The sequence below is a fragment of the Candida metapsilosis genome, assembly GCF_017655625.1.
Source record: "Candida metapsilosis strain BP57 chromosome Unknown scaffold1, whole genome shotgun sequence".
In the NCBI taxonomy this organism is placed as follows: domain Eukaryota; kingdom Fungi; phylum Ascomycota; class Pichiomycetes; order Serinales; family Debaryomycetaceae; genus Lodderomyces; species Lodderomyces metapsilosis.
In genome coordinates this window covers 996,349-1,022,965 of record NW_027138159.1, presented here as the reverse complement: position 1 = coordinate 1,022,965, position 26,617 = coordinate 996,349, and the positions used below count along the sequence as shown (strand labels likewise).

At 37.0% G+C, this 26,617-nt stretch overlaps 11 protein-coding genes across 11 annotated transcripts; 7 read left to right on the top strand and 4 right to left on the bottom strand. All coding sequences in view use genetic code 12, as the record gives it.

Moving 5' to 3' along the window:
* Nucleotides 1-789: 789 nt before the first annotated feature.
* Nucleotides 790-1,515, top strand: I9W82_000451 (uncharacterized protein; the record flags this gene model as incomplete). The annotated part of the gene is made up of 1 exon (XM_067693589.1): nt 790-1,515. The coding sequence occupies one exon, from the start codon at nt 790-792 to the stop codon at nt 1,513-1,515; it is 726 nt and encodes a 241-aa protein (XP_067550477.1).
* Nucleotides 1,516-1,738: 223 nt separating this feature from the next.
* On the bottom strand, nt 1,739-2,560 carry NCE103 (carbonate dehydratase; the record flags this gene model as incomplete). Its single annotated transcript, XM_067693578.1, has 1 exon — nt 1,739-2,560. One exon carries the CDS (start codon nt 2,558-2,560, stop codon nt 1,739-1,741), a length of 822 nt encoding a protein of 273 aa, XP_067550476.1.
* Nucleotides 2,561-4,204: 1,644 nt separating this feature from the next.
* On the top strand, nt 4,205-6,694 carry I9W82_000449 (putative ATPase; the record flags this gene model as incomplete). Its single annotated transcript, XM_067693566.1, has 1 exon — nt 4,205-6,694. One exon carries the CDS (start codon nt 4,205-4,207, stop codon nt 6,692-6,694), a length of 2,490 nt encoding a protein of 829 aa, XP_067550475.1.
* Nucleotides 6,695-6,726: 32 nt separating this feature from the next.
* On the bottom strand, nt 6,727-8,352 carry SGA1 (glucan 1,4-alpha-glucosidase; the record flags this gene model as incomplete). Its single annotated transcript, XM_067693556.1, has 1 exon — nt 6,727-8,352. One exon carries the CDS (start codon nt 8,350-8,352, stop codon nt 6,727-6,729), a length of 1,626 nt encoding a protein of 541 aa, XP_067550474.1.
* Nucleotides 8,353-8,870: 518 nt separating this feature from the next.
* Nucleotides 8,871-10,877, bottom strand: I9W82_000447 (magnesium transporter CorA family protein; the record flags this gene model as incomplete). Its single annotated transcript, XM_067693545.1, has 1 exon — nt 8,871-10,877. The coding sequence occupies one exon, from the start codon at nt 10,875-10,877 to the stop codon at nt 8,871-8,873; it is 2,007 nt and encodes a 668-aa protein (XP_067550473.1).
* Nucleotides 10,878-12,949: 2,072 nt separating this feature from the next.
* On the top strand, nt 12,950-14,350 carry RAM1 (protein farnesyltransferase; the record flags this gene model as incomplete). Its single annotated transcript, XM_067693534.1, has 1 exon — nt 12,950-14,350. The coding sequence occupies one exon, from the start codon at nt 12,950-12,952 to the stop codon at nt 14,348-14,350; it is 1,401 nt and encodes a 466-aa protein (XP_067550472.1).
* A 117-nt stretch (nt 14,351-14,467) lies between these two features.
* On the top strand, nt 14,468-14,677 carry I9W82_000445 (uncharacterized protein; the record flags this gene model as incomplete). Its single annotated transcript, XM_067693523.1, has 1 exon — nt 14,468-14,677. One exon carries the CDS (start codon nt 14,468-14,470, stop codon nt 14,675-14,677), a length of 210 nt encoding a protein of 69 aa, XP_067550471.1.
* Nucleotides 14,678-15,576: 899 nt separating this feature from the next.
* Nucleotides 15,577-17,202, bottom strand: I9W82_000444 (uncharacterized protein; the record flags this gene model as incomplete). Its single annotated transcript, XM_067693512.1, has 1 exon — nt 15,577-17,202. One exon carries the CDS (start codon nt 17,200-17,202, stop codon nt 15,577-15,579), a length of 1,626 nt encoding a protein of 541 aa, XP_067550470.1.
* A 4,733-nt stretch (nt 17,203-21,935) lies between these two features.
* Nucleotides 21,936-22,502, top strand: I9W82_000443 (AGP2; the record flags this gene model as incomplete). Its single annotated transcript, XM_067693501.1, has 1 exon — nt 21,936-22,502. One exon carries the CDS (start codon nt 21,936-21,938, stop codon nt 22,500-22,502), a length of 567 nt encoding a protein of 188 aa, XP_067550469.1.
* Nucleotides 22,503-22,571: 69 nt separating this feature from the next.
* I9W82_000442 (AGP2) lies at nt 22,572-23,660 on the top strand (the record flags this gene model as incomplete). Its single annotated transcript, XM_067693490.1, has 1 exon — nt 22,572-23,660. The coding sequence occupies one exon, from the start codon at nt 22,572-22,574 to the stop codon at nt 23,658-23,660; it is 1,089 nt and encodes a 362-aa protein (XP_067550468.1).
* A 645-nt stretch (nt 23,661-24,305) lies between these two features.
* On the top strand, nt 24,306-26,300 carry I9W82_000441 (magnesium transporter CorA family protein; the record flags this gene model as incomplete). The annotated part of the gene is made up of 1 exon (XM_067693479.1): nt 24,306-26,300. One exon carries the CDS (start codon nt 24,306-24,308, stop codon nt 26,298-26,300), a length of 1,995 nt encoding a protein of 664 aa, XP_067550467.1.
* Between the last annotated feature and the right edge of the window lie 317 nt (nt 26,301-26,617).

Genomic DNA, 26,617 nt, shown 5'->3' with positions numbered 1-26,617 from the left:
AATAGAACGCTCTATTCTTACGTGTATTTCTCTACATTGGTTACGAAGTATTAGGTTATGAGTGGACAGAGATCTAGCCTTCCAACGGTACTAAGTTTACTGCCGCCTTTGTATACATTACAGTCGTAGTAAGTACTTGATGAATGCAGTGGCGACTTAACTAATGTTGGGTTGTGGATAGGTTTTGATAAACTCGCTCCGCGGAGAGTCATTACGAGATACGGCATCTCAATACTGTTCCATCAGTAACCTCTGTAACAATTTACAGCCTATCAATCACTTATCAGTCTCTCTAATATTTGTGATTCCATAGGAAAAGTGATTGTGACATACGCCTTAATGAATTTCGTATACACTTTTGTCAACTATAGATAACATTGTCTTTGGATAGCTTGTCTGCTGTCTTGTGTTATTCTCCCCGCTTGGAAAATGACAGAATCAGGCATTGATAATGAATTGATAGTGAGATTTACATCGTTGTTGGTGGTGTTGATTTGATTTGATATCCCATACTCTCCGACGGAACAAAATATCAAAATTTCAATGACCGATAGGCAGCACAACAACAAAACATTTCAATTGTATTTTTTGTGTATGAAACTCCAACCAATCTATGACACATTCATCTTTACTATAAATAGAAGACCACGGACCCCTCCATCTTTTCAATATTCAATCTCAACAGAAACAACCAGATTGAATTACTCATCTTAAGCTTTCTAAAAACTCAATCCATCAAAAACAACAACGCGCTAACTATTCACATATATAAAATTACTCCTATTATCAATGACTCAAGAACTTAAAACTGTTTGTGTATTCTGTGGATCCTCGTTTGGTAATAAACCCCAATTTGCCGATGAAGCTGCTAAATTAGGTAATGAATTAGCCAGAAGATCATGGGGATTAGTTTATGGTGGTGGATCTACTGGATTAATGGGTGCAGTTGCCCGTGGATGTGCTACTAACGGAGGTTATGTCCATGGAATCATCCCAGAAGCATTGATTTCTCGTGAAAGAGTAGAGGAAGGAGCATCTCCACTGAAGGAGGGAAATGGTGCCAATGACAAAGTGGCTGCTGCTAAAGAAGAGGAGTTCAATGCTAAATTAAAAGAATCAATTGATAATCATGATGGATCTACTCCTATACCAGATTCAAAAGAATACGGAAAAACAACATTGGTCAAAGATATGCACACCCGTAAGAGATTAATGGGAGAAGAAGCAAGTGCTTTCATTGCCTTGCCAGGTGGATATGGAACTTTAGAAGAATTGATGGAAGTTGTGACTTGGCAACAATTAAACATTCATAATAAGCCAATTGTTATTTTCAATATGGATGGGTTTTATGATAATTTTTTAAAATTTATTCAAGATTCTATTCAAAGTGAATTTGTTTCCGTTAAAAATGGTCAGATTATTAAAGTTGCCAATACTGTAGATGAAGTGTTGGATGCTATTGAGAATTATAAAGTACCAGAAGGTAGATTCAACTTGAACTGGTCAAGCACTTAGGAAGATTTAGTTGAATAGAATACAAGTTTGCTGTTTAGAGAAAAGCCACGTAAAGAATAGTCTACCTAACTTACTGTTAAATAGGTATTGCTATGTGATTCTTTGTCTATTAATAAATACGCATCTATAAACACTCAGCTATCTATCTATAAGTTTATCGCAGAGACTATATCTTCTTTATAAGCACAGCTTATGCCTTTCGCAATTTTCCCCTCACAGCTGGTTAATGAGGATTATGGGCTGACTCATCTTCTTCGTCCAGCACATGGAATAAATCATGGAATTCATCTTGCGGAATTTCAACTTCAGATAGATAACCGGTTGCAACATCATAAATCATACCCCAAACTTCAATTTTACCCAGTCTTAAAGCAGCACTGGCACTTGGATGTCTCTTTAACGCAGTAACTGAAGCAATGACATTCAATTCAGCCAATTTCTTGGCTTTCAATTTGGGATCGTGATTAAATTGTTCAAGTAATTTCAAATTTTGTGCTCGAATGTGTCTAACTGGATTTAACCACAAGTCCAAGACACCACCAATCTTTTTGGAAGACAATGAAGCCCAAATTCCACCACAATCAGTATGTCCACAAACTATAATTTTCTTCACTTTTAATACATCAACAGCAAATTGAATAACTCCTTGTGAACTAAAGTCATTTGAATTGACTATATTAGCAATGTTTCGATGAACGAAAATCTCTCCTGGCAATGTAGCCAAACATTGTTCACCAGCTCTTGAATCACTACAACCTATCCATAAAGTATGTGGTGATTGACCTTTGCCATTCAAATCAAATATTTCGTTCCCATGATTATGCTTTATTGAATCGACGTAAAATTTGTTGTTGTTTAAATAGTCAGTTAAAGTTGAATCAGGAGATAAGGTGAATGGTAAATTAGAATGTGCTGTGACTTTGCGTTTAAATTGTGGGATTTCAATCTCTTGTGGCTTTTGAGTTCCATTACTATCAGACAATTCTAATTCTTTATCGGTCTCATTATGTTCTTGCAAATAATGCAATATGTTTTCTCGCCCCATTGTGATTGCAGATGTGGTGAAGGCTCTTTTGTGAGTTTTCGGAGTAGTGGTGATTAATTGGGAGGTAATCAAAGCGGATAATGGATGTTTGGGGGTTGTTACAGGTGTCAGTAAATTGATATGTGTTTTGCCAATACCAATGGATAAATTGAGTCTTCTTTTTTGAAGATGAGATTGTGGCTTCACAAACTGTGGCTGTAGTTGTCGTAGTTGATGATGATAACTTGAGGTTTGATTCTTAAACCCAAACCTAATTGTAGAACGACACACGATTGCAAAGGGGGAATATGTAAGTATTTTATATATAAGAATATATATATGTTATAAAGTAATTCCTCTGAAAAGAAAAAGGGGATACAACGAATATAAAATGTATTTTTGTTGAGTTTGAATTGAGTTGAGTCAAGATTAGGTGAAAAATTTTGTGATTTATATATATATTTGTATTGTATTCTGCCATTATTGTGTGATCTTATGTATTACAAAGAAAAGGGAATGCTTTAAAACATACATAATGTATATATAGGGCTTATGTGTATGTAAAAAGATAGATAAAACTCAGCGGTTAATCTTCTTCTTCTTCTCTTTGTTGAAAACTTTTAGTTTTGAGTTGCAAAACAAAAAAAGAAATTAAAACTCAAAATAATAACTAAAATATATTTAAACTAATATGTAGTTAGTCTAATGTTGACAAATAGGAAATCAATCACCCGAATAAAGCATATATAAGATGTAGGTATAGTTGACACATTACATATGCATATATATAGCTACTAGAGGAGTAGTGCCGACTGCTGTACTACCAAAGAAAATTGTTTTCAAGGGAAGAATTAGAGAGTGACGGAAGAATAAAAAAAAAAAAAAAAAAGCAGATCAGTCACGTGCAAGAGATGTAATAATAGTGATGTCACCTGCTTATGTAATCATACAGTGTATTAGATAATACGTTACATCACCACCTGCATATCCCTCAACATTTTAGCTTTTGTGGCATACACCCAACAAAAGGAATATTACGGAGTTTAATTACCGTATCAAGTCACGTGAAGGAGCTGCTATGCCGGATTTACCCATACTTTTAACAACCGAAGGAGTAAGTTTACTGGATAAAGAGCAAAGAGAGATTATGTTATGCCCGTCCTAATTTGATTCCTTTATCTACTATCCCTTTTATCAAGAGGATATTAAAAAAAGATGTCCTATTCTTCTTTGTTCGTACTTATTCATATGGTATTTCAAGAGCTATTGGTTGATCTATAACGTAATCTCCAAATTTTGTAAAAACTCTTGTTAGTTTGGTATCAGCCAGTTTATAAAAGGCTCTCTATGAGAATGATTATTTTTTGCCACTATTTCGATGCAAAATTTAACTTTGTAATTGGATTCTTCAACACTTCCAACCCAAAGAGGCTTCATCTCATGCTCACCAAGGTGGTCAGTATCTCTCTTCGTCATGGGTTTCCTTTGTCAATGTTTTTTTTGATGGTTTTGTTTGACTGTGGGATTTTGGTTGTAAAACTACCAAAATCATGCTGAAGGAATGAGACGCGTCTTAAATTTTGCGCGTGCATAAGCAACCACATTGCACCTTCTCTCCTTTACGATCTCCATTCTGCACACAGCTAACGACAATCATTCACCAGCATGACAACATCCCCTAGTGGTAAAAGATCAGATGAGGAAGGTGACTCCGAAGTGTCGTTTAATAGTGAAGTTGATTTGAAAAAATTAATCGAGCAACAACACCTAGCAGGTGATTTAAAGGAAGGAGAGAACCACTTTACCACTGAACAAACGGAGTTTAACCACCTTTCAAAAGAAAACAAGCTACACAGGCTAAATAATTTGATTGAAAAATCACAAATTTACTCCAAAATCATTGCAGACAACATTTTACAATCAGTATTGTCTAAAAACGATAACAACAGTCAAACAACATCCAATGGAAACACCAACAGCTCCTCTCCAAAGAGCCTGCCTGTTAAGAAAAAGAGAAAGACAACAGCTAGAAAAGGTCAAGACGTTGTGTCGATGTTGAAAACTGATATATCTGATAATACAGTAGCTACAAGAGAGGCTATTGAGAAATCGCAAAGTTCTCATACCATGAAGCAGCCAAAGATAGTGTCTGGAGGTGTATTGAAGGATTATCAGTTGGACGGTTTGGAATGGTTGGTTACGTTGTATGAAAATGGTCTCAATGGAATCTTAGCCGATGAAATGGGGTTGGGTAAGACCTTGCAGTGCATTTCATTTTTGGGATACTTGATAGAGAATGGTATCACCGGTCCCTTTTTAATTGTTGTCCCTTTGCTGACCTTGTCCAACTGGTTCAACGAATTACAGAGATTTGCACCCAAAATCAAGGTGTTGAAGTATTTCGGAACAAAACAAGAAAGAGCTCAATTAAATATTGAAAACAAGAAGTTCAATATCATACTTACCTCTTATGAAATTTCGATAAGGGATTTTAAAAAATTTGCTCCTGTAAAGTGGGAATATTTGATTGTCGATGAAGGGCACAGATTGAAGAATAGTCAGTGTTTGTTGATAAAAATTTTAAAGCAACTAGACACCACCAATCGTTTACTATTGACAGGAACACCGCTACAGAACAACTTGAATGAACTATGGTCGCTTCTTAACTTTATTTTGCCTGACATTTTTCATGATTTAGAATTGTTCCAACAATGGTTTGATTTTGATCATTTATCCCATTTTGAACAGAATGAAGAAGATGAAGAAACTAAAAACATGATAAAGCTCAATATCCAGGAGACATTAGTCAAAAATCTTCACACAATTTTGAAACCGTTTATTTTAAGACGGTTAAAGAAGGATGTTATCAATGACTTACCACCAAAGAAGGAGTATTTGATCCATATACCATTGACAGAATTGCAACGGAAAATCTACCGCGACGCTTTGAACGGCAGACTAAAGAAGGGATTAATTGAGTCGAACTTGAAAGAATTTTTGGCCTACAATCATGAGGATTTGTTTAAAAATTATGACGTTAATTCCTTTTTAAATAATCCCAATTCTGTACTCAATGGAGATCCTCGGAAAGACAAAGAAATTTCCTACCAAGAAGCTGAGTCTGACGACGAATTTGAGACTGGTGACGAAGGTGAAGAGGATGAAATTGATACCCACAAAAACTCAACGCCATCGCATGAGGAGGTGATTGAAAAACTCGATACTTTGGAAAGTCAAAGCGATAAGCAAACTGCGATCTTGAAAGCATTGTATAATGATATTGTGTCTCATACAAAGCACTTGAAGTTGCAAGCGTTAAAGTTGATCCAATTGCGGAACATTTGCAACTCACCATATTTATACTATGAACCTTTTCCTATCGATGGAAAACATGACAACCAATTTCTTGAAAAACTTGTGCAGAATCTGGCAAAATTCCAAGCTCTTGACCAGATATTGCGGCCTTTAATTAAATCAGGACACAAATGTTTGATTTTTTCCCAGTTTACAAAAGTGTTGAACTTAATTCAGGATTGGTTGGATTTTGAAAATATCGAAGTCTGTCGGTTGGACGGATCCACCGCACAAAGTGTAAGGGAGACTGAAATTGCTCTTTTCAATGACAAAAAGTCCCCTTTTAAGGTCTTTTTACTATCGACTAGAGCAGGTGGGTTGGGAATCAATTTGACTGGAGCCGATACGGTATTTCTATTCGACAACGATTGGAACCCGCAAATGGATCTTCAAGCAATTGACCGTGTTCATCGTATTGGGCAAGATAAGCCTGTTAAAATTTTCCGTTTTGTTGTGAGAGATTCGATTGAAGAGTTGTTAATCAGCAGAGCAAGTTCTAAGAGATTTCTTGAAAAATTGGTTATTCAATTAGGAGAGTTTAAATTTAACAAATTGAAGCAGATGATGGGCAATAGTAGTGGTGAGTTAGATGCTAGTATGAAGGAATTATTTGAGTGGAGTAAACATAGCTTTAATCACAGTGAATCATCTGCTGAGAGTAAACTCCAAGGGAACCAAGTAGTGACTGAAGCAGAATTACATGAATTACTTGATAGATCCGAAGCTTGTTATCAAAGTACTGATGATTCCAAGTTCAACAATGTAACCATATTTGAAACTACAAATAATCTAGATAAATAGCAAAAATAAAACATCCCTTAATCCTAACATAACTATATAGCAAGAGCCCTCTTTCTCCAACGAATTGCATTCCATACTGCACTATAACTCCAAGTCAAATCTTTTGCCCCTTGCATATATCCTGTATATTTGTTGAATTGCTCCGACATCCGACCTTGTGAATCAGTATGGGTGCGGACAACATCAAGGAATGAATCCGCATATGCCGTTAATTTACTAACGACAGAATTGAAATCGGTTGTATTGTACTCGAGAATATACTCGCTCTCGGTGATATTGATTAACGGTTGAAAAAATTGACGATTGGCATCATTAATCTTCAAACTTGATTTCCGTGACTGAAGGTTGTAGATAAATTGGTAAATGAATTCACTTGCGGTTGCAGTTGCTATAAACCACGGATTTCCCTCCGATGTGCCAACGCCATTGTAAACGTCTTCAGGATATCTACCCAACGCCACACCAAATCGATTTTCGTTTATCGGATATCGTTGCCTCATGTCGAAAATCAATCCACTAATCGAGTTGAGAACATAAGGGTTGAATAACGTGAACGGAATTGGCCTTGATTGTGCTTCCTCGGTTTGCTCTTCCTTATCATCATTCTCGTGGGTGTAAATCACAGCCAAAATTGAAGCAATATCTAAGCCAAATCTTTCACCCGACTCCAACAATTGCGGGCTCTCAACGACATGATTCGTTTCAAGTGAAGTAAAGCCAAAATCATCATTTACATGCCGCTTCAAAATATCAAAGGAGTCCACAAGTCTGGATGTAAACCCACCTTCTTCGTCATTAAAATACCTCGACCATCTGATTCCCATTTGTAAAGCCTTCAACTGGACCAAAGATGTAAAGAAATGAATTGAATCAACCTCTTCCCATAAATCAAACCCAGTTTCATTCCAATATTGACAAATGTACTGCAAATCCGGCTTGATAATTTCTTTGTAGATGTACTTCAAATCCTTCAATTCTGGATGGCTGACTTCATTGTTGGTTCTATTCAAATAGTCAACAAACTGAATTATCGTCATGGCTCGAAGTCCAGGACCATCACGCTGTGGTCTTCCCCACAGATCATCGAATGCAGTCATGTCCACGTTGAATTTTGGTTCTGCCAACCCCGCCCAATTGCTAAAATTGCCCAGTCTATTAGGAGTTCTTTGTAAACAATAACTATTCAAAACATACAACTCTATCAAGTTGGCCACCTGATTACTTAATTGAGATACATTAGCATTGCTTTCGTAGAGATCCTCAAGGTAAGAAATGAGTGTGCGTACTGTAATTGCAGAATCTCTAATCCATTGGTAGTAGTAGTTAGGATTTTGTCTTGAAGGGGAAGCAACGATGACTCCATCTGAGTTGATGTTTTGTAAGATTGCGTGTAACGATGTATTTTGTTGTATTTCAAGCCATGTTTCAAACTCTGGAGGTGACACGTCAGTTGCAGAGGCAGTTGCGATTGATGTAGTGGACAATGACAATGGCGTAATAGAACTCAAGCTTGTGGTGCATTGATCTACTCCAAAAAAGGCGAAAAGCCTGTAGTATCCTTCAATTATTGGTGTTGGTGGCAATATTTGATATGGCCATGGTTGGGCATTTAAGAGCCCTAAAATGGTAAAAATGATAACTGCCCAAGCAAGCTTCATAGCATCTCTCTCGAAATTTAGTAAAATTTAGTGTTGTATGAGTAACGACAAGAGTATATTTTATGCTTTAAAAATCGAGTAGCAACGTTCTGGAGCAAAGGACTTTGTATGTTTAACTATGGCTTGGCAATTCCACACAGCTATACTTATAAGCTAAAGGGGCAGCAAATATCTCCCTAGATGAGTTGTGGTATCAAATAGCAATAGCTTGTACCTGGATGTTTAGCTAAAAGGGGGTGTGATTTGCCAAAACTATCAAGTGTTTAATCTCACTGTGTGATTTTTGACTTTTGATTGATTTTGTAGGTGATGAATGAATTTTGGAATTTTGTGTAATAGTTCGGAAACTGAAATTGGGTTCTGCATATAAAATGATTTGATAAGCAAAGTCATTTTCTCTATAATCTCTACTCGCATTTTGCAATCCGTTTACCTTTGCCAGAATAATAATTAATGCAGAAGAGCATATCTACGGGTGACCACAGACCATCTTTGACTAACAATAAATACAATCTCTTCTAAACAACACTATTAACGGATCTTCCATCAAAACCTCTCATTCTCATATTTCTAAAACTTTTTCTAGCACTGAAAACTGGACGTGGTTGGTTGTCAATACGGGCTTTCATCCTTTCCATCCACCAATGTGCAACAAAAACACTTGAAATCAAAAGCACCAACAAAACCCCAAGTATACCAAAAAACCAAGCGATGTCAGCATCCTGCCCAGGAACTGTGACATTCATTCCAAACAAACCAGTAACCAAATTCAATGGGATTAACATAGTACCAAGAATGGTAACCTTAGAGAACAATTGAGTCACTTTGTTGTTTTCTCCCAAGCTTTCACATTGTAATTGTCCAAGATAGTTTGAGTGAGATCTTGAAAGAATTCTTTCATAAGCATTCAAGTTTTGCAACATGGTGATAATGTGATCCTGAATATCACCCAAATACAAAGCAATATCTGCACGAGGGCGAACATTGGTGGCCGCCGCTGTTCTGCTTTGATTGTTGGAAGATGAATTCTCTCTTGAATAGGTACCATTATCTGAAGCATTCACTGCATCAGGTGACGGAGAGGTGTCTTCTTGACCTACTCTCCAACGTGCTCCTTTATACCCAAAAGCACCTTCGTCTTGACATCTCTTGGCAAACATTTTGATCACATCTGCTTTTCCTGAGAGTAATCTCAGCAATGTCATCACTTTTCTGCGTGATTCCCCGATTTTTTGCAACATGTTGCTAAAGTCTGTAGCTCCGGACGTGAATACCGAATCTTCGATGGCATCTGCTTCATATTCAATGTCTTGGATAATTGGAGCAAAACTATCAGTGATATCATCAATCACTGCGTAGCACAACCAATCAGCAGTTACATCGACATAATCTCTCAACTGTCTGACTCTTCTTCTAACATTTGCTGGTTGTGCCATTGGAGAAAAGTGGAATGTAAGTATACCATCACGGAAAACGACAACGTAAACATTGATTGGTTCGAGATAGTCTTCTGATTCTCTGTCCGACTCAAATCCATGGAAACAAACAAAGTAGTAGTTTCTGAACAACTCTACTTTTTCTCTTGGTTCTTGCATTCGGATATCCTCTGCCGTCAATGGATGTATACCAAATGCTTTGGCTAGCATCTTCATTTCAGCATCAGTGGGACAGGTGCAATCTAACCACCAAGTCTCTTCGCCATTATGGAAAAGATCTTGAATTGATTCTCCATTGGGGACAAGTGAAGGAATATCAGGTGCATGCACAGTCTCTTCAGATTCAGAGTGGAAAAGGGAAAACCTGTTGGGCAATGAGCCATTGGCACCAGTGGTGACTTGTGCTCCACCAAATTTGACTTCTCCTTCGAAGCAAGACTCATCCGAGGTAGAGTTTTGTCTGAATTCACCATTATCCAAAAGTGAAAGCTCCACAGCTTTTGGATCCTCTTCAGACACTGTTCTCTTGACAATCAGCTTCAACACATTCGATGGTGTGTACTTCAAACTAGCAGAGCTTTGCATACGAGATCTGTCATTGGGTTTACCACTAGTGTATCTATTGCCACCCACGGAAAAGCTCCGTTCATAAGGAACATGATTGAGATTCCTCTCCTCTTCAATGAATTCGTTGATGACTCCAAAATCGATTCCATTGATTTTGACTTGCTTTTGCTCCATAGGAAACCAAACATCCTCCTCTGTTTCTTGTGATCCATTTGATCTTACAGAGTTGGCACTGTTCACCGAGGTACGAGATCCTCGACGATTCCTAGCGCCGTCTTCTTTCTGGTCTGTTTGTTTTGCCATTGAAGGTGTGATCTTTGAAAATGACAAACCTCTTGGTCTTCCAATGGAGGATCCTCTTCTACCACCCAGCTTTTCGTCTGAATTATTGGCAGTACCAGTTGTTTTAGCATTCCTATTTTCCCTTTCGGTGGTATGATTTCTGTGATCATTCAAGTCCACGTTAATAGATGAAGCGGTGGACCTTTCATCAACACTATAGTCATTCTCTTTTGCAGACATTTTTTTAAATCTTAAGTTTATATTCTAGCAGCTTCAATCAAATTAGCACGGCTTTATATCTCTCCAGCGTTCTTTTCTATGAAGTGATCACTTAATTTTTCATTAATATATCACTTGCTGTAAATGCTCTTTTTGTAAATGAAAGTAAATCGAGGTCAGTCATCCGTTAAGTCAAAACTAGAAAGGATTGCTTTTATATGTGATAAAAGAATGTATAATCCATTCTATCAATTTGAAGTATTTTTCAAAATAAAGTCATCTCAGGTCTTTATATATGAACAATTGCAAAAACCACACAGGTTTGAGAAAAGCCAAGCACAATTATGAAACAATAAAAAAAAAAAAAGAAACGAGGAGTGATGTTCTATTTTTGGTACACCACGTCAAATGACACACAATGGAAAAATTTGCAACAATAAAATCGTGTAATTACTAATATATATTGTACCTTTCTTTGGCACAATCTAAACTCAATCGATGCTAAAATCTTTTGAAAGCTCAGCGTATGGACAAAAAAGGGGCCCTAGAGCTATACTAAGTTCACACTGCTTCTGATTGAGCCCTTTACTGTAGCAGACATATTCCAACGAAAGTTGCCTGATCTCAACCCCTTTTGCGCATACCACACCTTTGTGCTATCATTCTCAACGCCAAGAAAACTCCAAAGAAAAAAAACAATACGAAACAATCAAAAATTCATTTAAATTAGCGCATCTATGTGTTTCTATATTTAGCTCAGAGATTTGTTCACTTGTAGTTCTCAATAGCCATAGAAACACCAAATAAAAAAAAAATACCCACGACGAACAAGCACGTAGCCCCAAATTAAGTCTTCCTTGAAGAGCTCTCTAAAAAGTACTCATTTTATTTCTATCATGTGAAGTTCGTTTTCCCAGAAAAATTTCTTGTTTCTAAGATGAGCTCGGACATAGACTTTGTGTCATTTGCGGACATAAAAAAAAAAAAGAGCAAATGCTCCAGAATTGCAAAATTTGTGCTTCCGATGGAATTGCTGTTCTTTTGGACTTTAATATATGCTATTGTTTATAGAAGTACATTGGCTATATGCAATCAATAGCCTTATGCATAGTATTTTCTGGATTAATCTTACTATTCCTATCCTACACGCTTTGTGATCCTCTTTTCCATAACCGGATTACATTGTTCTGTACGCTTCACCCACTAAAGTTGTGTTTGCTCATCATTATAACTTTTGTTATCCTCGCAAAGGAAAGGGATAAATTTTATTGATAGGCTATCGGTAAAACTCAAGAAAACGAACAGGAAATGCTTGGCAATAGCAACAACAGAGTGTAGCTTAGCATTTTTTATGCGATTAGTAACCACCACCATCGTCAGATCACTCCGCTAGCTTTCTTTTTAAAATATACGTTATCCATTAGACAAGTCGGTCACCTAGACTTTATCGATTACTCATATTCTTTTAAAGCGAATCATCTGTTTTTCAAAGTTGGGAGGAAATATCAAGTACACCATCCACAGAATATCGGACATATTCATCAAAATAAGCTTAAACCAACTAGGCGTGCCTTAAAAACCTTTGTGCTATTAACCGCATCCATTGGGTCACTGCAAATACGTTCATCTTGTGACGGGCTTTCAATTCGTGCATGATTGAACAAATTGACACATCTCACACACATCATGGGGAAGCCATAAACAGTCATTGCATTTTAGTTGATTGACATCCCACCCAAAATTGGAAGGTGCTTTCTGTTCTCATAGTCTCCACTAGACTGTGTTGTCACCTGAGGAGGTTCAACGTATCTTTTTGAATGTAGGTGCTCCAACTCAAGCTGGCAATTAAAGTTGTGGTGGTTCTTAAGTTAATGTAACATTATGAACTCTTTATATTTGTTCAATAATTATGTTGCCTTAGTCCTACTAAGTAGCATGAGTGTGACTGATTGATTTGTACGGACGTTGCAATTGTCGCGTCCCAATTTGGTGTGGTAAAAAAAAAAAAAACTAAAACATCACTCGTAGCCCCAAGCCAATAATAATAATTGTATCGCCAACTACTCACAACAGTATAAAATAAGCTCAAAATCATGTCTTCGTCAAAGATAGAACAGGCAGAATACCTCATAAACCTACTAGGTCGGAAACGTAACGTAATTGAACGAGAAGTGGAACTGAACTCCAACCAAGCAGATCCAAACAGTTACTATCCAAATTCTGACTTTGAAGATATAGTATATACTCATTTGACACGAGACGAAATGATAGAGCAGTTATACAGCAATGCTTTGCCTGATGAGTGGACCATGAAATTGCCTGCAATCGAACTTGAATATAAATCGAATACAGCAGATCAACAAGATGAATGCCTCAATGATGTAATCGAAGCATATTTGGAGACACCAAAGCTGAAATTTTACAAGGAAGCGCATTTGGACTATGTTATGAAATGCCTCAATGCAAAGTTACCTAGTGGATACAAGTCACTCGATGCCAACCATCCATGGATGATGTATTGGTTAGTAAATTCATACTTGGTTATACGAAATGATGATGGAAATTCGTCTTTAAGTGAAGATATTATACGGTTGGTTAATGAAAAAATCGAGTCGTGTATTATTGATGAAGGAAGGGGTGGAATTGCTGGAGGGGCAAATCAAATGGGTCATTTAGCATCCACATATGCTGCAATTTTGACCTTGATGCTTACAAAAAATACAAATACATTGTTGAGAATCAAAGACAACTTATACACGTGGATTATGAGCCTAAAACAAAATTTCACTCACGGATCCTCATTCCTCATGCACGAATTTGGTGAGCATGACACTAGGTCAACTTACTGTGCGTTGGTGATTTGTACGTTGTTGAATAGGATAACTCCTGAACTAGTTGAAGGGGTACAAGACTGGATTATATCCTGTCAAACATATGAAGGCGGGTTTGCAGGAGTGCCCCATACAGAAGCACATGGTGGATATACATTTTGTGCATTTGCTTCCTTATTCCTTTTGAACAAGGATCCCCAAGCTATAATTGAGAACATTAAATTTGATAAATTTATCAAATGGTGTACTGAAAGACAAACTTGCGAAGGAGGATTTTCCGGGAGAACCAACAAGTTGGTTGATGCTTGTTACAGTTTTTGGATTGGAGCACTAATGTCTATGATTGAAGTTTTACAAAACCTGCGCACATTTTATAAGGATGCTTTGAGAAGTTACATCTTACGGGTTGCTCAGGTTGAGTCAGGTGGATTTCGCGATAAACCAGGAAAGCTGGTTGATTTCTATCATACTAATTACGCTCTATCTGGTCTTGGCTGTTGTGAGCACAAGTATTGTATAAGCGAGGAAGATGAAAAAGACGTTACTTTAGCTTTTCGAATTGTTGAAGAAATTGCAGATGACGAGAGAACATTCACTGAAGCAATAAACCCCGTGTTTGGTATACCTTTTTCATTTTGCAAAGCACCGTTAAAGAGTGATTGAGGATATGAAGAAGAGTAACGGCCAGGTATAAGTAAAGCTGTCACGAGTATACTTGGTTTGTAGAGGAGGAACTTGTTGGTTCTATCAAAACAGCTGTCAATGCACACCTGACGATTGATGGAAGTGGATTCGGGGTTGCCATTGAGTGGGAATACACTGGAGGGCCGAATTGTGTTTATTGATAATCTTTTGGTATCAAGTATGAAGATGATCATCAGTGAAGCGCCTCTTGAAGTCGCTGGTAATTGGCAGCAGCTAGAATTGTGGGTATGTCCAGCTGTCAAGGAATGTAATGGCGATGGTGATGATGCCAAACTACTGAAATGAAGTTCTGTGCTGATGATGATTTGATTTCTCAGATGATTTGTCAATCTGGATCCCAGTGCAACAATCTTACATCCAAACGCATTCACAAGCAAAAACCAGAGAGAGAGCGAGCGAGAGATAGAGGAAGAAGAGAGCTTGCTACAAGGGGTTAGGATCAAGACGTCAAATTATAAATGTGTGAAACAAATATAAAAAAATTGCAAAAGCAAATGGGAAATTGAAGATAAAGTAGCCCACCAACCACAACACCTTTCTCCCACTAATTTGACGTCAAATAAGCGGTCACCAGTCGCTTATAATCCATTTTCGAAAACAAAACAATCACACGTGAAACAAATGACAAATAAAAAAGTGTTTAGCAAACAGTTTTAATAGTCCAGTCAGTGTAAACCAAAAAGTGTTCCAAAGTAAGTAGTCCATAAAGTGTGTAACCAAAGTTTCATTTAAACCAACATATCAAGATATCTGTTTGATATATGAGCATCAAGATTGTAAACCAAATAACCAATGACGAGTTATTTCTTTGCTGTAACAACCTCATTCCTCTTCCATCGACTTTCCATAGTGAGTTAAACCAAAGGGGCAGTTTTCAACATCTCATCATCCTAAAACGCATCGCTGAGCGATTCCTTGTTTGGACTTCATAGACCCACATTTTGATGGTGGGTCCCCTCAAAGTTAATGAATTCAAAGTATTTTTTAAATTCTCCACGAATCGACACTCTGCGTTATATCCTTCTTTGTTATTGCCCTCATTGTATTAATTCCTCTTCTCGTTAAATGTAATGTTCATTTTTGCTCATCTTATTTTCCGTCTCAGTTTCATCTCTCTAATGAGATCTCTTGTAAATTCCGCCATTGTCAAATACCCAACAGCTTGTTGGTTGAATCTTTACAGATCATGTGTTAGTGTCAGTGACACTAGGTGTTGTTGCTCCAGTGTCTTTATTTTTTGACTTTATCCAATTGAAAAACCTTTTAAACAAATTCCATTTCCTGACAGGTTTGTCTGGACCAGGTCTAACAGCAGCAGCAGCAGCAGCAGTACCAGCAGTACCACCAGAATGAAGATTACCATCTTCGGGTTCAGTCGGAGTCGATGGTCTTGGATCGGTATAGGGATTCCATCCCACACATGGCTTCGAAGCCATATTAGAATCCAGTCCAACTGCTTCATGTTCAGTCGGGTTCGGTCCTGCACCACTTGGTTTTGGATCAGTATAGGTATTCCATCCCACACATGGCTTCACTTCCGTAGTAGGATCCAGGCCAGCCGGTTCATGTTCAGTTGGATTCAAGTGTGCACCATTTGGATTCAAGTCTGTGTCATTTCCTGAATTTCCAGCAGCAGCAGTAGTAGTAGCAGCAGCAGCACCAGTAGCACCAGTAGTAGTAACATCAATGGCAGGGACAGTTTCTTCAGCAGGCTTAGAAGATTTCAACTTCTTGGCCGCTTTTCTCTTTCTCTTCTTTTCCCTCTTCTTTTCCTTTCTCCTCTCCTTTTGCCTTAACTTTTCAGAATCTTCGGCACTAGCCTGCTCTAAACACGTCAAACCAGCAGGGTTCTTGCCAAATCTAAACCATTTTTGCATAGTGGCTTTGAATTGCCATTTCTTCAGCTTCACCACCAAATTGGATTGCAGGGGCAAGACAACAGGGACAGTTGGAACAACAGGAACAACAGGGGAAACAGGGACAGTTGGAACAGCAGGAGCAACAGGGGAAACAGGAACAGTGGTTGATTCAGGATACAATTTTTTTCTGAATAAAATTTTCCACTTTGCAACACCAACTTTCTTCTGTTCAGCAGCAGCAACAGCTTGTTGACGAGAGCCACTCTCTTCAACTTGGGGACTCATAACCGGCTGCTCAACTTGAGGACTCATAACTGGCTGTTCAACTTCAGTATCCATAACAAGTGGTACAATATTATCAGTGACCGTTTCATGAACTGGGTTTGAGACTATCTTTTCATTTGGAGAACCTTCAGCTGAAGTATTTGGATGCTGGTATGGGTTGTAACGTCCATTGGCTCCCCTTTTCAATCCTTTAGCTGCATAAAACAGATCAAGATCAGCTTGAGCTTCTTCCTTCCAGATTGGTTTGCTTCTGGTTTTCAAAGATGATCCCTTGAATCCAACATGTGAGTTGCCTTCTGCATCTTCTACCCCCTTCTCATGGGACAACTCAACTCCTCTTCTAACTCTCTCAGATTCAATATCAAACTCATGACTTCCAGCTGAAATGGTGGGTTCAGCTTTTTCAGATTCAATTGATCTTGTAGATTTCAATTCAGTGTTGTTTGATGTAGGGTCAATAGGTGTATGATAAGCAGTGTTGGTGAAGGCACTGACATATCCAGTTGAACAAACGTTTGGGGTAGTAACATCATTATTTGTGGCTAAATTATGCAATCTTTCAGCTCTTTCTGCATATGGGAGTCTTTTTCTCCTAAACTCCTTTCTGGGGTCAAAATGCTCGTTTGGTGGAGACATCAGACTAAATTGCAGTAATTTATGTGACATGCTACTGGGGAGAAGAGAAGAGAAGAGAAGAGAAGAGAAGAAGAAGAAAAGAAGAAGGAAACAGTCAATTAAATAGGTTTATTGGTATGAATTTCGTGATTATTTGGTGAATCCGACAAAATATCAAAAAAAGAATAAACGAAAACAAGAATTACCCCTCCCCCGCCTTTAGGACAGACACAATATATGTATTGATATAGATGAATTGTGTGTCTGTCTCTCTTTTATGGTATGCAATGAACCTATACTGTGAGTGTTGTTACAATTGTTCTGCTTGTAGTTGTAGAGGGATTATTTGTACTTCAAAATGAAAAGGCTATACACTTTAAGCTAACTGATACACAGTTGGCTCAGCTATCTGTATATTGCACATGGTATATATCCTACTAGCTAACTGGATAGCTCAGTAGGTGTGTTTCCATTCTCTGTTATCTGTGTCTGTTGTCTATATTTGTGTCTGTCTGATTTTTATTTTCTTTTTTTTTTTTTTTTTGATTTTTGCAACCAATAGTTAAGGGTGGGGCAAAATACAAACAATTTTTTTAGTATGCAAAGACTAGGCACAGACAACAGACACAAAATTCACTATTACTTCGTATATCTTTAATTACCTCTACTTACTCATTCTTGGTTTGAAAGTTGGCTAAAGTAGGGCTTTTTTCCCCTTTTACCTGAGGTTCGAACCCTTGTTTTTCCTGCATTGCCTTATTTTTCAAACTCATTTTCTCTTGCATTCTTTAGTAACTTCCACTCGAGTCCTGACTGGATATATCGTTTTCATTAATGAATTGTTCGTACTTTTCCTAACACAGCTAGTGCTCTTATATATCACATATATTTGCTTTATCACCATATTGATCAAAACCAGTAGCTCCAACCTCGTTTGGTATTCTGACATACAAACCACCACCAGTAGGGGATTTGGTTGTGCTTGTTTCCCTTCCATTCGGCAATGTTATAGATGTTTTAAGATTCTTCAATTTCGTTCCAAAAGGGTCACGGACGTCCACATCTTTTTCACATGTGCCCATTAAATAGACTTTGGTCATATTGTCCATTAATCACGCACGATGGTACTCTACTCTGGTGTCACCGAGTATTCATTATTGCTCTTCTCTATCGCATTTTGCCCCTCTCTCTCAAAGTGCACATGTTTGTGAGCCATCGCTCAGAGAAGTTTTGAATATTGGAAATTGGCTTTATAATTTTCCAAGCAGCTTGGCTTCTCCTCCACCAACGAACTCAGGACTTTTCCCACAACAGCATTCTCAACATTTAGATGTGATTGTTTCAACGACCATTTCCATTCCAGTGTTTTCCTTCGCGGTTGTATTCGCAAGTAGTTGGTCATAACGAAGGGGTGCATTCAATCTACTTTAGTTCGAAATTTGCACTTTGTCTAGCCCACAACAATTTCTCAAAAGGTTGTAGATCAGTTATCCTTCAATTTTTGACACTCGAGACATCTCACAATGACAATGCCAATTACGTCACAATTGTATACTGAAGGGGTGATCTTTTAAACTCTGTCACATAAAATACTTGTCTATGTCTGTTCTCACTGTATTTCTCTCGTTATCTAAGCAATGTTGGCGTGGTGCAGGATTGATCACGTAGATTTATTGCCATCCAACTTCCACTTAAGCTCGATCATATCCGCCTTACTCTGATCTGATGTTTCTCTAACTCGATCACTAACTGGCTCGTAACTCTTGAGTTAGATCATATTCCTCGCGATCAACTTCTCATTTTCTAACAGGGATATTGACGTGGTATTCTAATAATCTTTCTTCAAACTTATGTAGCTCTGGTTCTAGCAACATATAGGTCTATGTGGTGAGTCTCATTGTCAATGCAAGGGACATGGTGAAGTTTGCTCGGATGGAAGTGTATCATTGTATTCGGTGGACTTTTCCTTTGGTAAATCTTCTATGCTCACACTTTTTGTTTCAACTTGAGAAAGTCGAAGCTTTAATGCGCCACTTGAATCACTCTTCATCTTCCATCCTTTTTAACCTCCAAAGTTATCTTTGAAGCAGCGGTGATTGAGTCTATACAGATCTGACAGGTGCAAATGGACACTTAATTTGCTTTCGCTTCACAAATGGAGTCGTTCCCAATCTTGCTTTCACGTGAATTACACGTGCTGATTTGTAGCAGTTTTTATTTATCTCTTTTATTAATGCAACCAAAATTGCATTTTTTGTTTTCAGACAATGTTTCTGCTATTGAGAATTCAAATTTTTCAAGACTTTAAAATGGCTTACTATAGTATATGTATGTTGGGGATTCTGAACATAGGCGATTAAAGCAATACCTTATGTACAGAGAGTAAACACTGCAATAATGGAGTGGAGTGTGGTGCGGTGGAAATTTACGTTTTGAGTGCTGATAATATGCAGGAATAAATATTAGTCAGGACACGACGATATAAACGTTTAGACGAGATGACAAACAACTTTCATTACCTTTATATATCTATTGGGTACTAACAAAACTTGATTGCATATTCAGCGACCTCTATTAGAATAGTATTACTGTTGAGGCAAGTTAGATTCTATTTGTAATAGTTTAAATGTAAAGTGCTCTCTATCGTTTTCCTTTTTAAAAGTGAAACAAACAGTGTTTTAACCCAAATGCATTACAGGTAGTGCAATATGTACCAATTATGCAAGAGATGAGACTATATTTTTTTTTTTTTTTCTTGACTTCTTCTTAACAATAGAAAAAGGTCTAGATTGCCTAATTTGGAATAATCATACGGTGTGGCTATATAAAAGGACGTGTACCTAAGTTCAAAAGCCTTTTTTTTATCTTTTTTTTTTTTTTTTGAAGTATTCTTTTTTATTTCTTTTTTTTTTTTATCTCAGCTGTTAAGAAATTATCCTTAAATGCAGGAGAAGAGAGACAACGACTATGCGTATAAACCGAGTAACCAATTTTATAGTAGTAAGAACTATGGCATAATGGGTCTTGATATGTTCGCTTTGTTCTTGTTATTTCAAATATAGATAATTTGAGTTGAAATTGATTATAACCCCACAGATATAAATCTAATTTGAATTCATAATTAACATCTCGTGACCCAATTCTTTCACAATAATAATAATAATAATAAAGGAGGGGAGAATTTTAAAATTGCTTTTTTTAATCTGCATAGAATGTAAGACAATAAAAAATAAAATAAAAAATATAAAATAAAATAACAACACAATTCGGAGGAGCCTTAAAAGAAGAAGATGAACAATACAATGGTATCTTGATACCATTAACAATAGAAGAATATCCTTGGTAGTACGTTATACAGATTGTTGGATCTAGCAGTACATATTAGTCTTTTTGTTATTAAGTGAGATAAGAACACAGGAAGAGATAGGAGAGGTAGAAGTAGTCTGCTTTTTATCAATTACGTCATACAAAAATATTTTATATGTACGATAATAATAAAGGGGCCGAGGAAATAGGGTTAAACGTCTCTCCCTCATACCTCCGCTTTTGACCGTTGATCATACTGTTTGTTCAAGAGCACAACTTAATTATTGCCCTTCTTTTTTTTTTTTTTGCTTTCTCTGAGATATAATGTGCTTCTTCTACCTTTTACAATAAGAATAAACAAAAACTCAGTGTAGTTCTATTGAAAAGCCTCTCTCTCTCTCTCTCTCTCTCTCTCTCTTCATTTTATTCTATCTTTTTTTATTCCTTTTTTTCTTTTTTCTTTTTGGTCTTCCATTTCTGACACTTTATACGAAAAAAAAAAGCTTAATGCTTGGTCTATTCTATACGGATAAATGAATGTGTGTGTTGTGTTTGTATGCACAAAGAAAAAGATTGATCAAATGTTAAAGAGATTTCTTTTAGAAAAAGAAGAAGAAGAAGAATAGTTTTATTTTGTGTTGCATATGGATATATATATATCTATCTATAGATATATATATATATAATACTTCTATTGTTCTATTGCTTATATATAATAAAATATAACCAATTCGCCTCATAAATCTTATCTTCCAAATCTTTTTACAGTAATAGATTCACAACAAACCAGTGTCAAACTATTAGGATGATGTACCTCTCTTCTTCTCCCATACATCTCTATAATAAGTTATTTGTCATAAGTAGTCTGATTTGTTGCAACGTAGTATAATATGCACAAGCTGATGATTCTTTTTTTTTTGTTTTTTTTTTTTTTTTCTTGATGGGGTGGACAAATAAAAAATAAAAAATAAAAAATAAAATAAATAAAAAATAAAATAAAAAATAAAAAATAAAAAATAAAAAATAAATTAAATAAGGATTCAGTAGTAGTAGTAGTAGTAGTAGAGCAAAAGCTTGATTACACAAATGCAAAGATTTTCGGGGAAGAGAAAAGTGTTCTTTGTTTGATATTAGTTGTTGTTTTTTTTATTTATATTTTTCATTAAGTATCAAATTCATCCGAACCATTCAACATAGAATAAATACAGGACGTTTTCCTCTCTCTTTCTCTCTCGAATTAGCTCATAGCTTTTGTAGAAACATTCTTTTTTAAGATTCCTTATTTTTTTCGTTTATCACTCAGTACACTACTTCCAATTTGCAACTCAACTACGTTTCTCATCCTCACCAAATCACAACATCCTTCACTTGAGAAAAATATTTCATTCCCACATTTTCACTTTTTTACCTTTCCATTCCCTTTTCGATAGTGTATCAAATATTTGTTTTTTTTTGCGTAGGCATCATCCACTTCTACAATGTGGTTTAAAAAAGATGAAAAGCAAAGCGTCGACAACGACAAAATCTCCCTTGAAGAAAAAGACGTAAACAGAGGATTCAATGAAGAGCACGAATTGTTCCATGATACTTCTAGTATCAACTCAGATAAAGCTTCTAGCGTAGGTAGTGTTGGCCATACCAAGAGAACATTGTACAATAGACATTTGCAACTTATAGCCATTGGTGGCTCTATTGGTACTGGTTTGTTTGTCACCATTGGTACTACGGGTTTAGTTAATGGTGGTCCATTGGGTTTATTATTGTCGTATTGCATATCGACATTATTGATTCTTTTATTGACTACTGCAACTGGAGAAATGGTGCTGTACATGCCAGTTGATGCTCCATTTCTAAATATGGCTGGTCGTGTTATTGATCCTGCATTTGAGGCAGCATCTTCGGTTAATTTCTGGATTATGCAAAGTCTCTATATTCCCTTCGAAATTACTGCTGTGAATGGTATTATTCATTTTTGGCGTGATGATTACTCACCAGCAATCACTCTTGTTATTCAAATTGTCATTTATGCTGCTATCAACGTCTAGGCAGTTCGGATCTTTGGTGAATGTGAATTTTGGTTTTCCTTGGCAAAATTAATTCTTTGTGTTGGATTAATGTTTTTCACTTTGGTGACAATGTGTGGTGGAAATCCTCAACATGATGCATTTGGTTTTAGGAATTGGCATGTTGCTGGTGGACCTATAGGAATGAAGTACGCAACTGGGAGTCTAGGAAGATTTCAAGGGTTTTTAGCTTCACTTAGATTATCAAGTACATTCACATGTGTTGGTAGTGAATACTTGAGTATGACCGCTGGTGAGTGCGTAAACCCCAGAGTCAATATGCCAATTGCTTTCAGAACTGTGTTGTACCGGTTGGTGGCATTCTACATTGGTGGAGCTTTATCTGTTTCAATCTTGATTGCTTACAATGATCCAAAATATGTCGCATTGACGTCAGACAGTTCAAGTGCCGCTTCTTCACCATATGTTGTCGCTATGCAAAATTTAGGAATTCAAGTGCTACCTCACATTGTTAATGCGGTAGTATTGACATCCGCATTTTCAGCTGGTTGTTCATACACATACACATCATCAAGATGTTTGTACAATTTGGCCAAAAAGGGCTTTGTTCCGAAGTTCTTTAAAATTTGTACTAAAAGAGGTATCCCTATTTACTGTGTTGCTGTATCCTGTTGCTTTGCATTATTGTCGTTGTTGCAATTGGGTAAATCCGGTAGTAAAGCATTGAACTATATGGTCAATTTATGTACAGGGGCACAAGTACTCAATTATGGATTCATGGGTATCATTTACATTGGATTTTACCATGCCGTCAAGGCACAAGGAATTGACCGTTCCAAATTCCCTTACAGATCGTGGTTTCAACCATATTCAATCTATTTTACTACGTTTATTTATTGGTGTATCATTGGTTGCTTAGGATACCAAGTATTTTTGCCAGGAATGTGGACAGTGGACAGTTTCTTATTCAGTTATGTCATGATTTTTGTTTCTTTAGCTGTTTTCATTGTTTGGAAAGTATTCAAAAGAACTAAATTTATTAAACCTATTGATGCCGATTTGACAACTGGTCTTGATGAAATTGAGGCTCACGAAGCTGAGTTTTATGCACAATTAGAAGAAAGTAGTCAAGGAGAGACGAATAGCAAATGGAAATCGTTCATGAACTGGATATTTTAAATGAGCAACCCTTTTGTTAGTTGTTCCCCTCTAATGTATAAAGTTAGACTTTTTAGTATACAAATGCACAAATTTCTATTAACGAATTAAGATGTGTAAGGCCGAAAAGACAAACAAAGAGGGCTTGAACCATTGTTATAGCCGCCCTGGGTGAATAAATACGATATGTAAGGAAGAATAGGAGAGTATGCAATACTGTGTTACTGAGTCCTATTTTATTCTCAGCCCTGTACTCATGTTTGAATTTCTGTTTTTTTTTTTTTTCTCTATTTTTTTTTTTCTCTATTTTTTTTTTCATTCTTTCTTTTGGTGCCAAAAATAGAATCATCAATCTACGATTCTATTTATAACTACAGAGAAGATTACTGAAATGCTATATAAAGACCTGAGATGACCTTCTTGAAAAATGCTTCAACCTAATGGAATGGGTTATACTTTCTTTTATCGCATAAAAGCAATCCTTTCTAGTTTTGACTTAACGAATGACTGACCTTGATTTACTTTCGTTTACAAAAAGAGCATTTACAGCAAGTGATATATTAATGAAAAACTAAGTGATCACTGTATAGGAACGAACGTTGGAGAGATAGAAAGCCGTGCTAATTTGATTGAAGCTGCTAGAATATAAATTTAAGATTTAAAAAGATGTCTGCAAAAGAGAATGACTATAGTGTTGATGAAAGGTCCACCACTTCATCAATTAACGTGGACTTGAATGATCACAGAAATCATACCGCTGAAAGGGAAAATAGGAGTGCTAAAACAACTGGTACTGCCAATAATTCAGACGGAAAGCTGGGTGGTAGAAGGGGATCCTCCATTGGAAGGCCAAGAGCTTTGTCATTTTCAAAGATCACACCTTCAATGGCAAAACATACAGACCAGAAAGAAGATGGTGCTAAGAATCGTAGAGGATCTCGTGCTTCGGTGAACAGTGCCAACTCTGTAAGATCAAGAGAATCACAAGAAACTGAGGAGGATGTTTGGTTTCCTATGGAGCAAAAGCAAGTCAAAATCAATGGAATCGATTTTGGAGTCATCAACGAATTCATTGATGAGGAGAGGAATCTCAATCACGTTCCTTATGAACGGAGCTTTTCCGTGGGAGATAATCACTTTACTCCTAATGATAAATCTCGTATGCAAAGCTCCGCTAGTTTGAAGTACACACCATCGAATGTATTGAAGCTGATTGTCAAGAGACCTGTGTCTGAAGAGGAGCCAGGAGCTGTGGAGCTTTCACTTTTGAATAACCGTGAAGGCAAACTGGACTCCACCTCAGATGAGTCTTGTTTCGAAGGAGAAGTCAAATTTGGCGGAGCACAAGTGACCAGTGGTGCCAATGGCTCATTGCCCAACAGGTTCTCCCTTTTCCACTCTGAATCCGAAGAGACTGTCCATGCACCGGATATTCCCTCACTTGTCCCCAATGGAGAATCAGTTCAAGAGCTTTTCCACAATGGTGAAGAAACTTGGTGGTTGGATTGTACTTGCCCTACCGATGCTGAGATGAAGATGCTAGCCAAAGCATTTGGTATTCATCCATTAACGGCAGAGGATATCAGAATGCAAGAACCAAGAGAAAAAGTGGAGTTGTTCAGAAACTACTACTTTGTTTGTTTCCATGGATTTGAGTCGGACAGAGAATCAGAGGACTATCTCGAACCAATCAATGTTTACGTTGTCGTTTTCCGTGATGGTATACTTACATTTCACTTTTCTCCAATGGCACAACCAGCAAATGTTAGAAGAAGAGTTAGACAATTGAGAGATTATGTTGACGTTACTGCTGATTGGTTGTGCTACGCAGTGATTGATGATATCACTGATAGCTTTGCTCCAATTATCCAAGATATTGAATACGAAGCAGATGCCATCGAAGATTCGGTATTTACATCCAGAGATACAGACTTTAGCAGTATGTTGCAAAAAATCGGGGAATCACGTAGAAAAGTGATGACATTGATGAGATTACTCTCAGGAAAAGCAGATGTGATCAAAATGTTTGCCAAGAGATGTCAAGATGAAGGTGCATTTGGGTATAAAGGGGCACATTGGAGAGTTGGTCAAGAAGATACTCCTCCATCCCCTGATGCAGTGAATGCTTCAGATAATGGTAACTATTCGAAAGAGAATTCCTCTTCCAACAACCAAAGCAAAACTGTTGCCACCAATGTTCGCCCTCGTGCAGATATTGCTTTGTATTTGGGTGATATTCAGGATCACATTATCACCATGTTGCAAAACTTGAATGCTTATGAAAGAATCCTTTCAAGATCACACTCAAACTATCTTGGACAATTACAATGTGAAAGCTTGGGAGAAAACAACAAAGTGACTCAATTGTTTTCCAAGGTTACCATTCTTGGTACTATGTTAATCCCATTGAATTTGGTTACTGGTTTGTTTGGAATGAATGTCACAGTTCCTGGAAAAGATGCTGACATCGCTTGGTTTTGGGGTATACTTGGGGTTTTGTTATTGCTTTTAATTTCAAGTGTATTTGTTGCGCATTGGTGGATGGAAAGGATGAAAGCCCGTATTGACAACCAACCACGTCCAGTTTTCAGTGCTAGGAAAAGTTTTAGAAATATGAGAATGAGAGGTTTTGATGGAAGATCCGTTAATAGTGTTGTTTAGAAAAGATTGTATTTATTTGTTGATTGTCTTTAGTTTTACAAGGTACACACGTAGAAGTCCGACGGTGAATATATAAGACGAAGCATATATTCTCGAGTTAGCTGGAAGTACAAATGGTTTGATATTTGACGCAACATGCATAGAACATTTGTAAAGAGTTAAACATAGCTTCACCAACATGAAGAAGTTGAACACATTGACATTGCTTAGACTGTTTGCCATTTGTCTAGGTTTTATAATTGCATTGAATTCTTTATGGAATACCTATTATTGCAAAGCCCCTATATAACCAATATTGTATTTAAAATAGTATCATG